The sequence below is a fragment of the Lathyrus oleraceus genome, chromosome 4 (genome assembly GCF_024323335.1).
Source record: "Lathyrus oleraceus cultivar Zhongwan6 chromosome 4, CAAS_Psat_ZW6_1.0, whole genome shotgun sequence".
Classification (NCBI taxonomy): Eukaryota; Viridiplantae; Streptophyta; class Magnoliopsida; order Fabales; family Fabaceae; genus Lathyrus; species Lathyrus oleraceus.
Window position 1 is genome coordinate 115,217,808 of NC_066582.1, and position 18,729 is coordinate 115,236,536.

Genomic DNA, 18,729 nt, shown 5'->3' on the forward strand with positions numbered 1-18,729 from the left:
AGGAGAACAAGCGCCAAAATACGAAGCAGTTTTTAGATCGTGTGGCACGACGTTTGTCTACAGACAATTATTTTTTAGTAGTTTTGCTTGTAGACAGTTTATTTAGTTCATTATAAATAGGAGATCCCACAGAGGACTCGGGGTGTTCACTTTGTACCAAAATCACTTGTAAAAAACTTCACATTCCCAACGCGAGGAAGCAAAAGATTTTAAGAGTGCTATGAACGTGAATCACCACATTTACTTCAATGCAACTTTCTTATTTTTCAATTATTCCCGTTGAACATTTTATTTTAATTTCCTTTATGTTTGAATTATCATTTTACGTTGTCGTCTACGCTGTCGACACTAATTCTATTACGATAATAGAATTCACCAAAAGCGTGTTCGTTGTGTATGTCTTTTGAATGTTATAGTGATGTCGGTCACGAGTCACCCATAGTCTATATCATCATCATTTCGTGCGGAAAAACGTTTGCTTGTTCAATACTTTGTCAGAAGCCGTTTCCCACAAAGTTAATATTCCGCCGAATTGAACAAGTCACCCTGTTACATTAGCACATGTCTTAGGATCAACTAGTCGATCTTGCAAGTAACCCTTAGTTTTAAGGCTTAGGGAGGACCAGTGGTTGTTTACCAATTTCCACAGTAAACAACTTTGCACTATATCTAATGAAAATAATTACAACAAAACACTCAATAAATGCAAATACGGTAAACAGAGCTCAAAAAATGAAAACAATGCATTTCTGGGTGAGTTCATACAGAATCTAGAGATGTATCTCTGAAATAAACGCACGTTTTTCAAACTGAAAACATGATTAATGTGAGGAATGAGGCTTGAAATAAATGATTTTTACCTAAAATTCTAATTTCTTTTGCGTCATTTGATGCGATGAAAGATAAGTTTGAAGATTTGGAGTGAAATGTGGATTGAGAATAGAAAGGTTTTTGGTAAGGGTTTGGAGTAGAAAACAAGTATAGCTGTATGATCATGCAGGTGATGCAGCTTAGGAAAAATCAGACATGCAAAGGTCCTTGAAATGTCCATTGGACTGCTCAAATATCAATATATTTGTTAAAAATACCCGGAGATACGTCTCTCAAATAATTTTTTATTTTAAGCTAAAGTAACACTCAATTAATACGCCATAAGGTGGTGCATGATAGGTTTGAAGATGCGTATATGAAATCTAAGAGATATTTTTTATTTTTTATAGGGTATTTTTCCACCCTACTATATATTGAGATAAAAAAATCCCAAATTAAAAATCATCAAATTTAAAGATCAAAAGGCATTTAAGTTTTTTTTAACACAATTTAAGCCTTTTGTTTAAAAAGTATTAAAAGCCCTCAATTCTAAAGAAAACTATTTTTTATTTGAAGAGACAATTTAGGTATCTTATTGACTCACATTTATTTACCCTTATCATAATTGATGTAGTAAACAGTTATTTGCCTATTGTTTTTAATGGAAAATGTTGGTTGGTACAAAGACCAACCACCAAAAATTAATGAATGATTGAACACCATTGAATGAATCTCTTGCCTTTAATTATTTTATTTCCAATGTACTGTATTGTTTTCCATTTGTCTGATTTTTGTGATTCATGCACCGTTCAATTTCGCGAGTAAGAGTGTCGTGCCGTATAAGTATAACGGCTCCTTTTGTTTATAACTCAATAACAATATGGTTAAAGTGTCTGAATCTACAATTCAGATCAAAATGTGAAATCCCTTAATTTTGACTGATTTGTTTTTTTCAGCTCTAAATTTGCATCATGCTAATGCTATGAATTATAGTATATCTTATTTTAGCAATCAATGAAATTAAATAATTGGAATTATTTCCTGAAGTTGTTTACAGGCATTTCATCAAACCATTCTTCAATAATTAATCACCTGGAAGTCCAATTTGCCAAGCGACATCCTACAAAGCCGGGGGATGGGTTGGCATGGCACATAGGAATCTTATTGAGCCCTTTTCTTTTTGAGTATTTTAGAGGCTAATTAGGTGATGGGTGGGGATAGATGGGTCTGCGCATGAGAATCTTCAGACCATTTTTTATTTCAACTGTATTCACAAGCTGAGTGGAACTCCTAAAATGAGAACTATTAACACAATTCTGAAATTGTACATCGCGATATTTAATGCAAAAAAGCAGCATGTCTTCTACAGTATATAATAATGATAATACAACCCTCTTTTAGAATAGTGTCGTATTTAGCCGTGAAAGCACTCCAATCTACTCTTCTTGTTCAATATTTATAACAATGTATAGTCCACCCAGCTTCTCGCCTTCTTCAACATCAAGAAGACAACATGGAGCATTTTCGAGTAGCACAACAAATGTATATATATTGATTAAATCATAGTTTGATGAAACAGAATATGCAATTTCGATCAGAAGTTCTATCAATCAACACTACTCTGATTGAGAATAAAATGACCAAGCACATCTGCAACAAAGTAAGAAATACAGTAATGGAAAAAAAAGGGCATACGAGTAAGAATTGAATGATGCGTATAGTGCCAAGACTGGTATCAGTTGTATGTCCGTGGGCGATGGCTTCAAAGACTGTGCGTAGTCCAGAGGCAAAACACTAGCGTTCTTTTTAGATTGGCTCAGATCAAGCAAAACCCCTTGAATTAGTGTGTGCAGCTGCCAGAGGATTAGTGATGAAACCTCCATCAAGCCTGAATCGTTGGCTTGTAAAGTTAGTCTCAGCATTCCTTCCAGCTGGGTAGTGCTTGGAAGCAAGTGATGGAGCAGCAGTACGTCTAGAGAACAACGGGGATGAATACTGGCCCTGTGTTCTTTTCCAGAATTTGGAGCTAAAAAAATCTGCTCCAGATAGCAAGCAACATGTATTACGAGGGACATTAGAATTAGTTATCCTTCCATTTGATACAGCCAAATCATAAGAGATATCATCCAATGCCAACTCAAGGCCATGTACACGGGTCTCTAAAGATTGCATTCCATTTTGTGAGGTTCCCATGAATTTCTGTAACAATGTGGCGGAATATGTTGGAGATGTTATCATTAAAAGATTGGAACGTGCTACATGTAAATATGATAACTAGAGTAACAGATGAAGCTTAAAACCACAATGATAGTATATTATTATTAACTGATCTTCCAGAAATATGTAGACAAAAACAAGATAGATAAAAAGCTTGATCAGAAACAAACCTGCAGAAGATCAAGTAGACTGGATTGTTGCTTCTCAATTTGGTGTAATTGGTTACGAATCAAAGATAATTCTTCACTTTCTTTGTCCTTCTTAAAAAGATCTTTGGCAACATTACTCACAGGAGCTGAGCTTTGACTCTCATCATGATATGGAACTACACGAGATCCAGCTTTGGAGCCACCGTGCTTTTTTATTCTATCATCAGAATTTTTATTTAACAGCGCCCGATTCATTTCTGGCCTAAGAAATCTGTTTTTACCAATCTTGTTTGTTTCCAAAGAAGTTTCATTTTCATCCGTCTCCTGGAGATCACCCTGATCAGTCATGGACACTTGAACATCCCAATTCTGATGGTTTAATTTTCGTGAAACAACTGAACTCCTTCTCTTGTTACTACTTAAAGCACTCACATTCTTTCCATTGCTAGCAGAAGAGCTATCTGGTGGACTGAATCGGCTAACAGGAGCTGATTTCCTCCGCAGGTTCGCCATTACTGAACCAGGATTACATGAACTTTGCGAAATTGGAGGATAATCTCCATCACTTCCATTCTCTGAGCCAAAACAAAAACCCCCGAAAGAGGTTCGAGAGATATTCATAGACAATCAATGCAACAGATCACAAACAGACAGAAACATTGCCAAATCGATAGTGCCGACACATTCTAGTTCTAGACAACATAAATTATGAATTATTTTAGATCAAACATCACAAACACTTTTTTTTTCTTCACCCTCTATATATCATAATTCCATTTTAAGGGGGCGACACTAAATGGCTAAACACAATACACAATCTATCTTTCTATTTCTGTAAAGAGATCTAAAGCTTAGTTATCTTAGATTCTCAACTGCAAAATCACTCACACACTAGATACCAAAATTTAATACTACCTTTAGAAGAAGATTGCGATTTAGGAGGTGGTGAAAATTCATCAGAAGTATCAGGGATATGCTTCCACGATTCCAACATCTGAATCATAACTTCACGAACTAATTTTACCTACACCAAAAACCACACACTCCGATTTCACTTTCAAATTACCATAAGTAAACACTAAGAATAAAATCAGATGGTGAAAATTGAAAAACCTTATCAAATCTTCGATTCTCAAAATCTTTCAAACAATCAGACTTGAATTCCGACAAGAAATCTCTCTCGACGTTAGCCAACACCACCAGCGTCTCCGCTGCAGCCTTCCTCACCGCCCAATCACGGTTACTCAACGATTCCACCAAACATGGAACCAAATTCTTCAAGGAAACGTGACCGGATGCACCACCGGCTTCGATTACGCTTCCGATCAGCGTCAACAACGCCGGTTTGGCCTTAAACACTTCGCGCTTAAGCAGCTTCTGGAACTTCGGCAACAGCTTCGCCAGCCTAGCCGAGTCCGGATCCGGTGCTCCGTCGATCGCCGAAGATAGACAAAGCGCAGCGCCAATCTGCGCGTTCTGTTCTTGCTCCGTGAACAGAGCCTCCGATAACGGTTTCAGAAAGGAAAGAAAAGGTTGCTTGGTGACGTGGCAAGCCAATGCCGAAACGGAATTCACACAAGCGGATCGGACCGACGTGTCGGTGTCACGAAGACGGCGAATGATGTTAGCGATGATCTTGGAGAGGTAAGGAGAAAGCGCGTTACCGTGTGTCTCAGAGAGTATTCCGAAGAGATAAACACATTGCTTCCGTACGGGTGATTTATCGGAAGCATCGGTGGAGTATAAGCAAGAGAGAAACACCGGCACGGTGGTTGTATCAAGGCTCCGAGCAATTGTCACGAGTTCGGATGCAGCGAGGGAGTGAGTATCGCGATCGGAGAGTTTGGTGAGACACGTGAACACCTTTTGTTTTATGGTTTGCGATGACGACATTGTGAGTTTGTTTACGCCGGAGTTGTTAGTTGCGGTGGCGGAGGAATTACAGTTGCGGTGGTGGATCGGGAGGAATATCCGGAACCATCGCCGGGGAGAAGTTGGTTGGGTTCTGCGTGGGAATTATGTGGAAGCGGTTTTAACTTTTAAGAGCGGATGTGAAGAGTGAAGGCGAAGATGGAAACGGTGTGTCGTTTATTGATTACTTTGAAGTGGGGACAAACAAGTGCCTCTCAACTGCAGTGTCGTTTATGATTATTACGTTCTAGAATTCTTCTCTTTTTTTTACTCTACTCAAGGTTGGGTTCGTTTTCGTTGTAACAATTTCATGCTTCCAATTGGATAATGCAACATATCTGGGAATTTTGCCTCCAAAAAACAGTATTAAATTTAGTTAGATTGTTTTCTGTGAGAAATTTAATAACATTAATAGTACATGTGATGTGATTGGACACTATTAGAATTTTCCCTTGAAAATGAAACCTAATTTAAAGTTAAAGTTAATACACTCTAAATACTTGAAATAAGTGCCATTATTCAACCGTTAAAAAATAAATATGTTTAGATTTCTAAAAAACACTTAAATTTATGGGTTTTAATGCAAAATATAGTTTTGAATATTTAACTAATTTTTTAATTATTTTAACTAATATTTTTCAGACACTTGTTAAAAAAAAAAGATAATGCAATAAAATATTTTGACCGCGTGTCTTCTCTTTCTTATTTTTGGGTAAATTTTCTCCATGATGTTTTAAAGTGTCCAAATTTGAATAGTATAAGCAAATCAGCATAAATGTGTTTGGTGAAAGTATTTTACAAATTTATATCCTTATAGTTTTGACATTATTTAAAAAAACATATACAATTTTTTAGAAATAATTTCAATCATTAGAGACTCTATTTAATTGATTTAAATTTTATTTTTTTTTCTAAATTTGTATTTTTTTAAACTGGTCCGTTCAATCATCAACAAAATATTTATAATTTCAAGTACATAACAATTATGTTCAATAATAAAGTTTAGAACTACATATAATAGTGCTTATCAAATACTAAATAATGACACAACTTAATAATTTATTATAGGGAGATTTCTGAAAACTAACAACCTTTTTAGTTGGTATCTAGCAACATTGATGTACTTGTTCACTTCCAAACTACATAAAACATGTTCAAACTAATGGAGAGCCAAATAATATACCTCAATGTTATCAAGTAGGGAGAATGGCCAACACCGAAGGATTCCTAAGACATGATGTTTCACAATCTAGGAAATGCATTCAAGTGTTAAGAACATTACAAGCGTAATTGGAGCACGAACTAGGCAACTTAAGAAGAAAATAAAATTGGTCGAGATACACATAAGGACTTAGAGTCGCACACCCTGAGGGCGTCCATTAAGACAACACTTCTATCTCAAATGTAGATAAGGAATGATGACATCCTCCAACTCTCATTTACAAGCAACTCTCATTTACAAGCGAGGTCAATGAAAAGTTTATACTTAGATGATTTTGGCTTCTAGAAAAGCGCCATATCTCCTTCAAAGTTGGGATTAAACTCCACAAGGCGCCAGGCATTCTAAATTCCATTGTATTTCCATGGACTTCGGAGAAAGTCTCACTCTTGTGGATGAAGCTACAATGATGGTGGTGAGTTTAATAGATGGGACAGGCATATGTATATTGTTGATTATTTTTTTTAGTTCAGTGGTCATATGCATATTGTTGATATTTAAGGAGAAAATAGTACCAATGGTTCAAATAATTATCAAATTGAAAAGATCACCCTTTGAATTATGTATGACCTGAGTTGAGTTATCCCTCAATTGTGGATTTTCTCCCGTGGGATTAGTCCCAAAGTTACAAAATTAAATATTTTATCTTTAGGGTTTGTCGATTTTGTGGCGTGACTTTAAGATACAACAACTTATTTTGATAAGATGAATAAATTATGAAATTTTGGAAAAAGATTTATGGTTTTACAGTTGTTACCACTAATGCGTTTCTTGATCTTCTACATCTTTAGTAAGGAATTTAAAAACAAATTTATCTAGTTTATGTCGTTAACTAGTCATGTGGGATGACATATAACATGACAAAAATAATGACACGTATGCATCCAATACTTAAGTTAGTACCACATAACTTTGGTCATTGACTTTGACTAATGCTGTGGACGAAAATGACAAATCCGTTGGATTTTGAAAAGTTGAAAGACTTAAATAATTTTTTACAATATTATGTGATCAAATTAAATTTCGAGTTCATGATACAAGGCAAAAAAATAATAATATTTATGTTAGATAATAACTTATAAATAATTAAGCTATCATGATTATTCAACAACCATCAAATCGCATGTCATGCCATTTAAAATATTAGTTCTTATCACTTTTGAGTTTAAAAATGAAAAGGGGACCAAAATTAGAGATCTTTAAAATAAAGAAACTAACTTCATAAGAGAATATAAATATAAATATGAAATATGAAATTATTTAGATATTAATTTTAGAGTGAGAACTAAAATCTTATACAGTTTTATGTTTTACAAATAAAGTTCAATAACAATATCTTTTAATCAAAATAACTTTATTTTAGGTGAGTGGAGTAACTCAACATATATTTATTAGTTTAGTTAAATTAATATAAATGATTGGTCTAGATTTTAATTTCTAACAACAATACTTATTTTTATATATGTATATTTATGTATTAATATAATAAATTGTTTTTTAAGCAAAAAATAGATTTTATTTATGATAATCATTGTTGTGCTTGATCCTAGTATCCATTATAAAAAGATTCTTTTCCTTAATGGTTTTTATTTTGCTAAATAATAGGTCATCCCATTGTTTGATCAGCTGATGTGAATTACATTCCACTTTCTAAAGCCCTTTAGGATTTCGCTGATCTTGAGTATCAGCGTCCCAATGTGAATCATCTCCTTTGATGCGTGGTGTTTCACCTTTAATTTTATGATCTTCCCATTACATACCTTCCCTCTTTTTTTGTGCCCATTTCATGGATCTGTCTTACTAGAATTTTGCAGTCTGTACTGATCTCAACAATCTGAGCTTGCATGTTTCTCATGATCGTTATTGCATTTAGCAAAGCCTAACCTTGTAAAGTTTCTATAGCTTCTTTGATTTTAGGTAGTAGTAGCTATGGTTTATTCACTATCCTTTTTGGACCATGCTCTGGTGTTCCACTCTCCTTCAATCGCCAAGTTTGCATATGTGTTGATTTTAATCTTCATGTTATCATAAGTATTCATTGTTCATATGTTTTCTTTTACATGCTCTTCATCGTTAGTTCTTTGATTTTTCTGTTTGTCTTTCTTAACATTGCTTTTATATTCTATTTCTGATCCCGAAATATAAAGACAATGCTCACCCTGTTTCTTGATGATTGTCTGACGAGGAATTATGTGCTTGCTGCTCTTTTGATTTTTAAGATATTCCTTTTTGTTGTTTGTTCTTTCCTCCCTTTGCTTATTATAATCATTATGGCCTTTACCACTATGGTCCTCAGATTTACCTCTCCTCTTTTGGATTAGGGTTTGGGCATTGTCTTTTTTCTCCTTTCTTATACTATTAACAACATGGGTATTCTCACCCTCGTCCTAATTTATATGGATAACATTATCCTTGAAAATGATGTCTTTATTAGTATTTCTATTCTTTTTACATATTTGATCAAGAAATACAACATGCATAATCATGTTTTTGTTATCCTGCTTCCCCTTCGATCTTTTTCCAATTTTCCAGTTTTGCCTTCTATCTTTATCCTCCCACTTGCTCTTACAGTAAGGAGTACTTTGAGTTTTAATTAAGATTCCCACTTTTAAAAGCACACATTTATCAATCTCAACAAGGTAATCATTCATTCCATTTACCTTTTGTCTTGAGAGCATTAATTTTTAAACTCTTCTTACTAGATTTCTTGTTTGAATACTTCTGAGCTATGTGTGGTTCCTTATTCCTGCTTACTATCATTTTATCTATTTGGATAAAGGTGAATTCATTCATCTGATTCAGTTGGTTTTCCTTAAGGTTAACCACTTCTGATTCCTTGTTGATGATTTTACTCGCATTATTGTGTTTCTCTTCTATTTTTGGTTGCTTAACTAATCAAATTAGTTTGACACCTTAAAGTTATATGAAGTTAATTCGTCAAAAATAGCCATATTATTGGCCCACCATATACAATATAGGGTCTTCATTACCCTCATATTAAACTCCTTATCCTTTTGAGTAATAGTTTGCCACATCTAACTCTTTATGTCGCCTGTCTTAGTATTCTCAAAATTAATGTTGAGCGTAGTACCGAACCACACCTTCTTAGACCAATGTCATTTCTTGAAGATATGGTATATAATATCCCTGTGTTTGAGACACATAAGACAGAAAATGGGGCAATTAACCCTTTTCTTTTTGAGTTCACTATGCACAAGGATAACATTAGGATAATTCTCCAAGAAAAATACAAAATTATGGGTTGCACTTTGATACCCCCAAATTTTGTCCATACTCTAGCTACCTCATTATTGTTTGAGGATTCAGGTTCTCCCTTGTTCTCTAGGGTATGAATTCAATGATACCCAGTCTTCATTGTGTACTCACCTTTAACATTATCCATCCACATTAATATTCCTCCCTCTTCTTGGTTTCCTATAGGTATTTGCAGAATTATTTCCATATCATAGAGAAGGAAATTCCTTTGAATAAGAGGGAGGTTCCAGCTTAGACACCCTTCATCAAGTAGGTCCCTAATTCAAAACACATTGGAATTCAATGGTTTCTAATTTAGGACTTTAAACCATCCTTGGTAGGGTATCCAAGGGTCCTCCCAAACTTTAGTGGATTTCCCATTCCCTATTCTCCAACAATAACCTTTTTGAGAGACTATCCTTTGTTTTAATGAAGACATGCCATATGTAGTTGTCTCCCTGCTTACTTCCAACTTTAAAAATAGATGTGTTTAGGCAATATTTTACCTTAAGATAATTTCAGAGGATAGTATTACTATTTATGATTATTCTCCGGGCTTTTTTTGGCAAGTAGGGCATCATTGAAAGAGGTCATGCTCCTGAACCCCGAGCCTCATTTCTCTTTACTTTAGAAAATATTCTACCATTTGTTCCAGTAGATACCTCTATTACTATTATTATGGACCCACCAGTATGATCTCACAATATTTTCAAAATCATCACATAAAGTCTTGGATAGTTTGAAGACACTCATAGAATAATTTAGGACAGTCTAGATGACAACTTTGATCAACACTGCCCTACTAGGTATGATAATTTCTTTTCTTTGAACCCAATTATCCTCTTCCTAATCACGTCTAAGATAAACTGAGAATCCTTCCTCTTAGATCTTCCCACTTGGATAGGAAGACCCAGGTAAAACCACAACTTGTTTGTCCTTTGAATACATATCCACTTGCAGATCTGGCCTTGTATTTCCTCCTTTACTTTGCCACTAAAAACATTGGTAGATTTTTGATAATTTATAAGATGGCCTGATGCTCTTTGATATTTTCCAAAAATATTGTGTAGCTCGTTTTCCTATTATTCATCAGTCCTACAAAAAATCAAACTATCATCAACAAAAAATAGATGAGTGGTGGTCGGGGATTTTCTAGCAATAGCCAAACCATAAATTAACCATTTATATCATATGCCTTAGACATATTAAACATCATACCCATATAGCCTTTGTTGACACTATAAATTTTATTTAAGGTATGTAAGGATTCAAAAGCAAGGATAACATTGTCTATAATTAGCCTCTCAGGTACAAAAGCACTTTGGAAAGGCTGAATAATATTGTTGAGCATATGTTTAGTTCTATTAGAAATAGATTTAGTAATGATCTTTAGAGTAACATTATAAATAGAAAAGGGACGAAAATCAAAAGGGAGAGAAGGTTTACTGACCTGTGGAATAAGTCAAATAAAAGTATTATTGAGTTTTGAAACATTACCATCATTGTTTAAGATGTCTAGAGATAAACCAATAACATATTCCCCAACTATATCCCAATAGCTCTGATAGAAACAAGCAGGGAGACCATTAATACCATGAGAGGTTGACATGGCAATGGGTAAGGTTTGATCCCAAGCCCGCGATTTGAAAAAATTCTTGTGCCCAAGCCCATACCCGCTTGGGTGCCAAAGTTAGCACATGTATATGTGCCCTATGGGTAAGTAAGTACCCATACCCATACCCATACTCATACCCGTGACCCGCGTTCCTATTAAAAATGAATAGATCAATTATAAAATATCATATAATTTTAAAATTTTAAAAATATTAAAAAAGTTTTCAAACAATTCATTATTGAAATAAACGGACACTTATATTAAATACGTAATTGTTTAACATTGATATTCATTTTATAATTGATTGACATAAAGTTTTCTATAATAATATAAATTAAAAAATAAAAATAAAATACATAAATATATAGTGTGCCGGTATGGGATGGGATAGGTATCAAGGTACCCATACCTGCACCCATACCCGCTTATTTTTGTGGGTAATTACCCGAGCTCATGCCCGTACCCATTTTTGTGGCTTTTTACCCTACCCGTTATGGGTAAATTTGCGGGTGCACATTGGGGATGGGTCAAATTGTCACCCAGAAGGTTGTTCCTTTCATTTGGTTGATGGCTTATCTAATCTCATTTATAGTGAACTGTATTTCCAGGTCTTCTTTCATGTCAACATCAATTATATTACTAACCACATCAAAGATGTTAGAAAAGATTTGGTTCTGCATTTATACCTTAATTTTTTATGATAACAATGTTGTATTTGTGTGAGAATAATTTTGGTACCCTAATGATTTATTATTGTGTAGCTTTAACAATCAGCTTTGATTCTGAGTTTATGACGTGCAAACATCAATTTCTGAACATTATGTTCCAAATTCCACTTCTACGTTAATCATGAGAATTCTAAAAGATGTCAAGTTGTTGCTGCAATGATCTTTCTGCTTCTATGTTGATTCACTCCTAAGAAGTTTCTTAAGAGACACTATGTTACTGCTGCAACGTTCTCTCCGTTTCTACTTCCGGATGTGACTCTGATCATCTAGCTTCTGAAGAATGGAAATCTTCTGAAGTTTTGTTACTTAGCTGAAGATTCTAAAAATCTCAAGCCAGATGTTGGGATTATCAAGGTTCTGACTGAAGATTATGAAGATCTCTAGCCAGACTGCTGACGCTGTCAAGGGTCTGACTAAAGATTCTAAAGTTTATGAATCCAATTGTATGTTTCTTCATTTCATGCTTCATCAAATATTCATCAAAAGGCAATAAATTTGAAGATAAGATCAAAATGGATACATGATCAAATATTACATAGTACAAATCAAATGTTCCTTCCACTACCTGATATTGTGGGAAAAGGACAATACCATACATCACACTTGTCACTGAAATTGTGGGCGAAGAATTATACTATTTATAACTCCTTTCACCAATTCAACAGTAGACAACCATTCTATTGGTATCCCCATTTTACCCTCCAACAATCTATTTTCTTATGCTATATAAGTGGGACTTAGAGACTTGAAGAAAAACAGAGACACATTACATTATTTTACAAGTCTGTTTCTACGTGAAAAGCTATCAATTTTGTACGCAGTTTTCTTTAAGTGTTTTGTTTTTCATTTGTGTAAAATCTGCTTGTGTAGAAGTATCTTGTAAACACAAAACCTTTGATTCAAACTTGTTATTTGTGATTCCTTAAGAAGACTAGGGTATAGTCGGATCCTTGAGAAGACAAAAAAGGTTATTCTTTGTGATTATTGTAATCAATTGATTATAGTGGATTAAGTCCTTGTGTATAAGGAAAAATCACATTGGCGAGTGGGCTGGAGTAGCTTTGAGTTTCAAGAGAACCGGGATAAAAATACTTGTGTTTTTATGTCTTTGTTCTTAGTATTTGGGTGGTGTCCTTAAGTTGGTAAAAAACTTTTGTTTTTAAAACCCAATTCACCCCCCCCCCCCTTTCTTGTGTTTTCCACACCTTCAAAAGATATCAGTCTTGTGTTGGTTATTATTGGAAATGTATATGTTGTTGAAATATGAAATGAAGATTTTTGCTATGTCATGCTCATCTTTGTAGATTCTACCATCGCTTCCCTGAATATGGTCAATATAGTTATTTGCCTTTATTTGAATAGCTTTTAAATGAAAATATATAGTATTTTTATCCCCCGTTTTAAGCTAATTACTCTTTGAAACTGTAGTCATGTTATTATATGGTATCACTTTCTTTGTTTTGACATTTTTTTTTGTCAATTTACGTGTGTGTCTTATTTGATTATTCACATGTTTGTAATTTGTTCATTATTTTCGTATTCACATGTTTGTAATTCACCCGCATGAGTTGTATTATGTTCGCTTTGACTATTTACAATTGTACCATTAAGACATTACTCAATAAATTAGAGTTTTCACCCATGATAGTGTTCCTTTTTAATCTTAGCAAGTTGGATTTTGTCATCTCATTAGGTGTTGTTTGAATCACAAGTTAAAACACTTAAATCAAGGTGCCCAGTAGCTTGATTTGAATCATGTGTATTGTGTGACTCGAATCAAGCTTATTGTGAAAATTGGATTTGGACTCTAGATGATTTGATTCAAATCATGGTTTGAACCCAACTTGAACCATGGCTCCCCATGAAAGTTAGGACTGAGCTCTGCTCAACTTGACTCGAGTCTTAAGCTGAACTGACTCGAATCACAATACTTTGTGACTCAAATCATGATTTTTATTGACTCAAATCATAGCTTAAAATATTAAATTTTCCACCTTAGATTTAAATGGTCGTTTCTTTGATTTAAACAATCAGAATTAAACAATATGGGTGAAACCCATTGAGATAAAATGCCAATTTGTCTTCGCTTCTATAGTGCGTCAATTCCTAGCACCGTTGATTCTTTCTCTTGTTATAAAGAATAACTTCTTAAGTGTTAATCCATGTCATATCCACTTCTATTTGTTACACAATATTCTTGTGTAATTTGTTGTTGTTTGAGGGAAAGCCAGAAAAAGAGAGTTGATCAATCTAGTATTGATTCATGGTTGATAAAACCCATGAGAACCATCAAGAACCAAGACCCATTTACCTAGAAAATTGAGAAAACCATGTGCGTGTGTGTTCTTCATTCACAAACACTCAATCACTTGATTAACATATTATGAATTACAGAGAGAGAGAGAGAGAGGGAGTGTTTGTGTATATGCATTTCCTTTTGATCTACTCATCATCTTCAACCATAGTCTTTTTCCATTGTTGTGGACTTTAATCTCTAAAGATTGAGTGTTTGAGGGAGACTAGTGATACATTAGGGTATCTAATGTTTTTGTTTGAATTTGTTGTTTGTAACATGTGCATGGATCATTTCTTGAATGCAATTTTATTCTTATTGGTATCTATCAAGAAGAGAGTTTCATTATACTCCATGGAAGACTTTGATGAGGCCGAGTACAAACTGTTCGCAAGATGGAGTTGGAAGATGTCCAACTTTGGTGAAGTTGTGTAAAGATTGTTCATAGACAAAGTTGAAAGTTGTCCAATCAATGCTTAGCTAATGAAAATCGCTCAGACAAGAAACTAGTGGGATCAAGGTGGATAGCCACATACGAATACTTGGAACATGTTATTGTGGATATCAAAGGTATTGGATTAAGATCATTTAGGATCTTGTTTTTGTTAGTAGTTTGAGTGTCTACATCAACAAAGCGAATTATCGTGTGATACTTCATTGTAATCAAAATGCTTGTAACTTTTCAAAATACTTTATGATTATTTCCCGATGGTTCTTTAACACCATTGAAGAGTTGAATAGGTAAAGCGAGAATGAGCGTCGAACCACTATATATCTCTGTGTATATTTTATCTCTTCCTTCACCTACTTTAATTTTCTAGCATTCCTTACTATGACTATTGCATTAGTGTAAATTTTCATTGTTTGTATGCCATTTAGGTTAGACTTTATTTATAGAGATTTAATGTATAAGCTTAGGTTTGCAATGCATCAATCTTATTGGATCATCATAAGTCGAATTATGCCTTGAATGAGTATCTACACAAATTGTTTTTAAATCGCTTTGTTTAAAAAGAATTTGGTTATCTTGTAATTTATTTTCATTAGAAAGTATCAAGTCCTTAGTGATATCTTGAAATACTTTAGTTGACTTAATTTATTGAGATTCTTCCAAGCTCTCTTAGTGTTGTGTTGTGTAACACCCTAATTTTTTAAATTATTTTAATTGAGTTTGGCGTGTTTATAAATTATTTGATTATTCTATGAGGATGGGTAGAACGATTGTTTATTTAATTATTTCATTAATTAAAATAATAGAAATATAAGAAGACTTGAGTTTGGGGTATTAATTTAGAGTTTTGAGAAAAGTAGGGAGGTGAATGTGATAATAGAAAAGATGACGGGATTAAGATAATTATTTGGAATAAAATAAAATAATAATCATTTTATAGAATATAAGAGAGGAATATAAAACTCAGTACATAAAAAAAGTTTGAGGAAAAAGAGAGCAAGAGAGAACCAAGCTCTAACATTGCAAGATCAAGAGGGAGAGTGGCCATTGTCAAATTTGAAGCTTTATGCATAATTGAGGTAGGGGTCATGATAAGGGTGCTTATTCTTACAGGATAGAGGGGGATCCTTACCCCTTATCTCTTTCCTTTTCTCCCTTGTCCTCCATTGATGAGGGTTTTGTGGATCATGTGAGGTTTGTGTAAAACCTCTATATGTGTTATTAATTACGATTTTGTGAAAACATGATATGTGTTACCTTGATGTGAAATTTCATGATAATTTTCCATGAGAGAGTTGATGATGATAAGGTCAATATTGTTGTGTATGTATTTGATGAAAAGTATGATGAATTGATATGACGATGCTGATTTTGATGTTGTGATATGTTGATTACTCTTTGATTCATGTACCTTATGATATGATATGTTTTGGGGGTTGTTAGAAGTCAATTTTTAGGGTTTGGGTCTGATGAAAGGTTGGAAAACAAGAGAAATCACATAAAATTGCGAACATAATTTTGGGGCCTAGAAAGCAACTACGGGTCATAGTAGCTGCTATGGGTGGGCATAGAAGCCCTCTGGCTTTTATACCAGAGTGGAAAAAATAGGGGGGAGGTGAGCCCAGCCACTATGGTCTATGTTAGGTGTTACGGGGGCCATAGTAGGCCTCTGGATTTTGTATGGGGAATTTAGTTTTACGCGTAACTTGAGTCTTGTAAGTCCGTTTGAGGCGCGGTTTGAAGCATTAGGCAATTGACATGTAATGTTACCTAATAATAATGACTTAGAGGTTAAAACATGTACATTAAAATATGAAGAGTATGATGAGATGATTATTGAATAATTATATAATTGTGAATTGATGGTTGCTATGTGTTGAGTTATGATGTTGTAATGCTTTGAGTGGTTATATAAATGTTATAATGATGATTGTCATTGAGAAATTCTATGATTATAATTATTGTGTCGAGTTATGCTGAGATTGATCTGGTTCGGTGGAACCATTTGTTGTGGCCTTACATTGGCGACTATTATGTTGAGTTGTAGGTTCAAGAGGAACCAATGACGAGTAATAATGATGGAGGTAGATACGTAAATTGTGTTTATTTTTTTATTTCATACATCATGTAGAATGGATATAGATATGACTTCGGTCCAGTGACGAGTAGGAATTCGGTCCAGTGACGAGTAGGAATTTGGTCCAGTGACGAGTAAATAGTTCAGTAATATATCACTGACTTCTAAAACTTTGTTACCACATGCACATTGAAGTAGAGGTGACGAGTACATTTACATTCATTCTTGTATATGTGAACGTTTATGATTTGCGAGTGATAATTGCTTGTGTTTTATGTTTTTTTGGTTGAATATTATGAGTGACTATTCATGTTTGATTTTACTATCCTCATTGTTTATACACCATTAAATTATAAGGATGTACTCTCACCCTCTATTTATTTTGTGTGTGGTCTTGATTCCTTATGATGTAGATACTCAGGTAGGAACTGAGAAGCCTTAACGGTTGGTTTCCTTAAAGGAAGGCATTAATGGTCTTCTTTTCCTTTACCCTTTCCTTTGTTGTTTTAGATTCCAAGTGTTGCTTTGAATACCGTAACACGGGGAATCAGGTCATATTTTTTATGTTTATTTTGAAGTTGGTCTTTTTATGAATTTTCAAACGCATGTCGAATATTGATGAGTAGATTTTCGTTGCTATTTGTTTAAATGATGAGAGATGATGTTTTTATGCTGAGTAATGTGATGCTTATTTATTATTACTTTCCTTATATTTTACAAGTAAAATGTCAGGGGGAAATTAGGTTATTACATGTTATGCTTCCGTGTGTCTTCAAATCTCTGATTTCGTTTATGGGACCTAAAATATTTTTGAAATTTTCTAATTGGGAATATGTTTATTCAACTCTCCCTTATAGACATCCTTGTGTCCATATTATCACCTAAAATTCTTGGATCTTTGGCTCCACCACACCTCTTCTAAATTGAGGGTATTTTCCACTTGCTTTTTCGCCAAAAGGATGTCTTTTTTTTTATATTCCTACAAGGGCCTTTTGTTAGTTTCTTAGGCTTCTTATGGGTTATTTTTATTTTGTTTGGAATATCACTAAAACCTATTTATCCCATTCAACAAGACTTTGGACGACCGACTTCTATTTGACATTATAGTCCTCATTAGACATACCCCAACGATGTTGGACAACTTTTTTGCTATCCTCATTAGAGAGATCCGTATCTTTTCAAAATTGGTTGCCCCATTCTTTGGTTTAAACCTGCATAATCTATTAGTGCTATACCATAATAAAATAGGATAACGGTCTGAGCTATATCAAATTAAATGACTATTAGAATAGAATTGATAGTTATTCATCCAACAATTAGAGACTAGGAACCTATCTAGCCTAATTTGAATGTAGTTTCCTTCCCACTGGTTGTTGGCCCAAGTAAAAGGATCACCCATATACCCAATATCATTAAGATTACAAATAGTTATACACTACCATAAATATTATGTTTCATTACAAAGCTTTCACCTCACTCAACCAAAAACTGAGATAAAAGGTCAAAAAGCTATATGTTTTATTTTATTTTTTTAATAAATATCATATATTCCTTCAGTTTCTAAATATAACTGAGGGGAAAAAATCCAGGACATGCTTCAAATCTCAGTAACATCAGTTTATGTTTTTATTTCTTTAAAACCGGTGCTTTTTTTTTAATTTTTAAATTAATGATCTATTTCTTCATTTATATTTAATAATTGAGAGATTAGATTATCAAATTTTACTATAAAATCTCTCGTTAATCAGATTTTACCATAAACCTAACTTATTATATGTATCCGCTCCAAACTTGTATACATCATTCTTTGGGATGAATTGTAAGACAAAAAAAAATTCCAATGTCTTCTATCTTGAACAAAACATTTTTTCAACTCTTGAAATTCATCCCAACATAATGATGTTGATGTTGTTGTTGTACTTTTGAAATAACTTTCCTATGACGTCAATCAAAGAAAATATTGAGAAATTTATTTCTTTCCTTGGTTGACAATATTTCTTGTTC

The 18,729-nt window shown here is 33.8% G+C and overlaps 1 protein-coding gene across 1 annotated transcript; it reads right to left on the bottom strand.

The window, feature by feature from the left end:
* Window positions 1–2,339: 2,339 nt before the first annotated feature.
* Window positions 2,340–5,403, bottom strand: LOC127073873 (TORTIFOLIA1-like protein 3). The gene is made up of 4 exons (XM_051015118.1): window positions 4,290–5,403; window positions 4,092–4,200; window positions 3,198–3,751; window positions 2,340–3,009 (listed from the first exon to the last, which is right to left on the bottom strand). Exons 1-4 carry the CDS (start codon window positions 5,067–5,069, stop codon window positions 2,632–2,634), a joined length of 1,821 nt encoding a protein of 606 aa, XP_050871075.1. The 5' UTR covers window positions 5,070–5,403; the 3' UTR covers window positions 2,340–2,631.
* Between the last annotated feature and the right edge of the window lie 13,326 nt (window positions 5,404–18,729).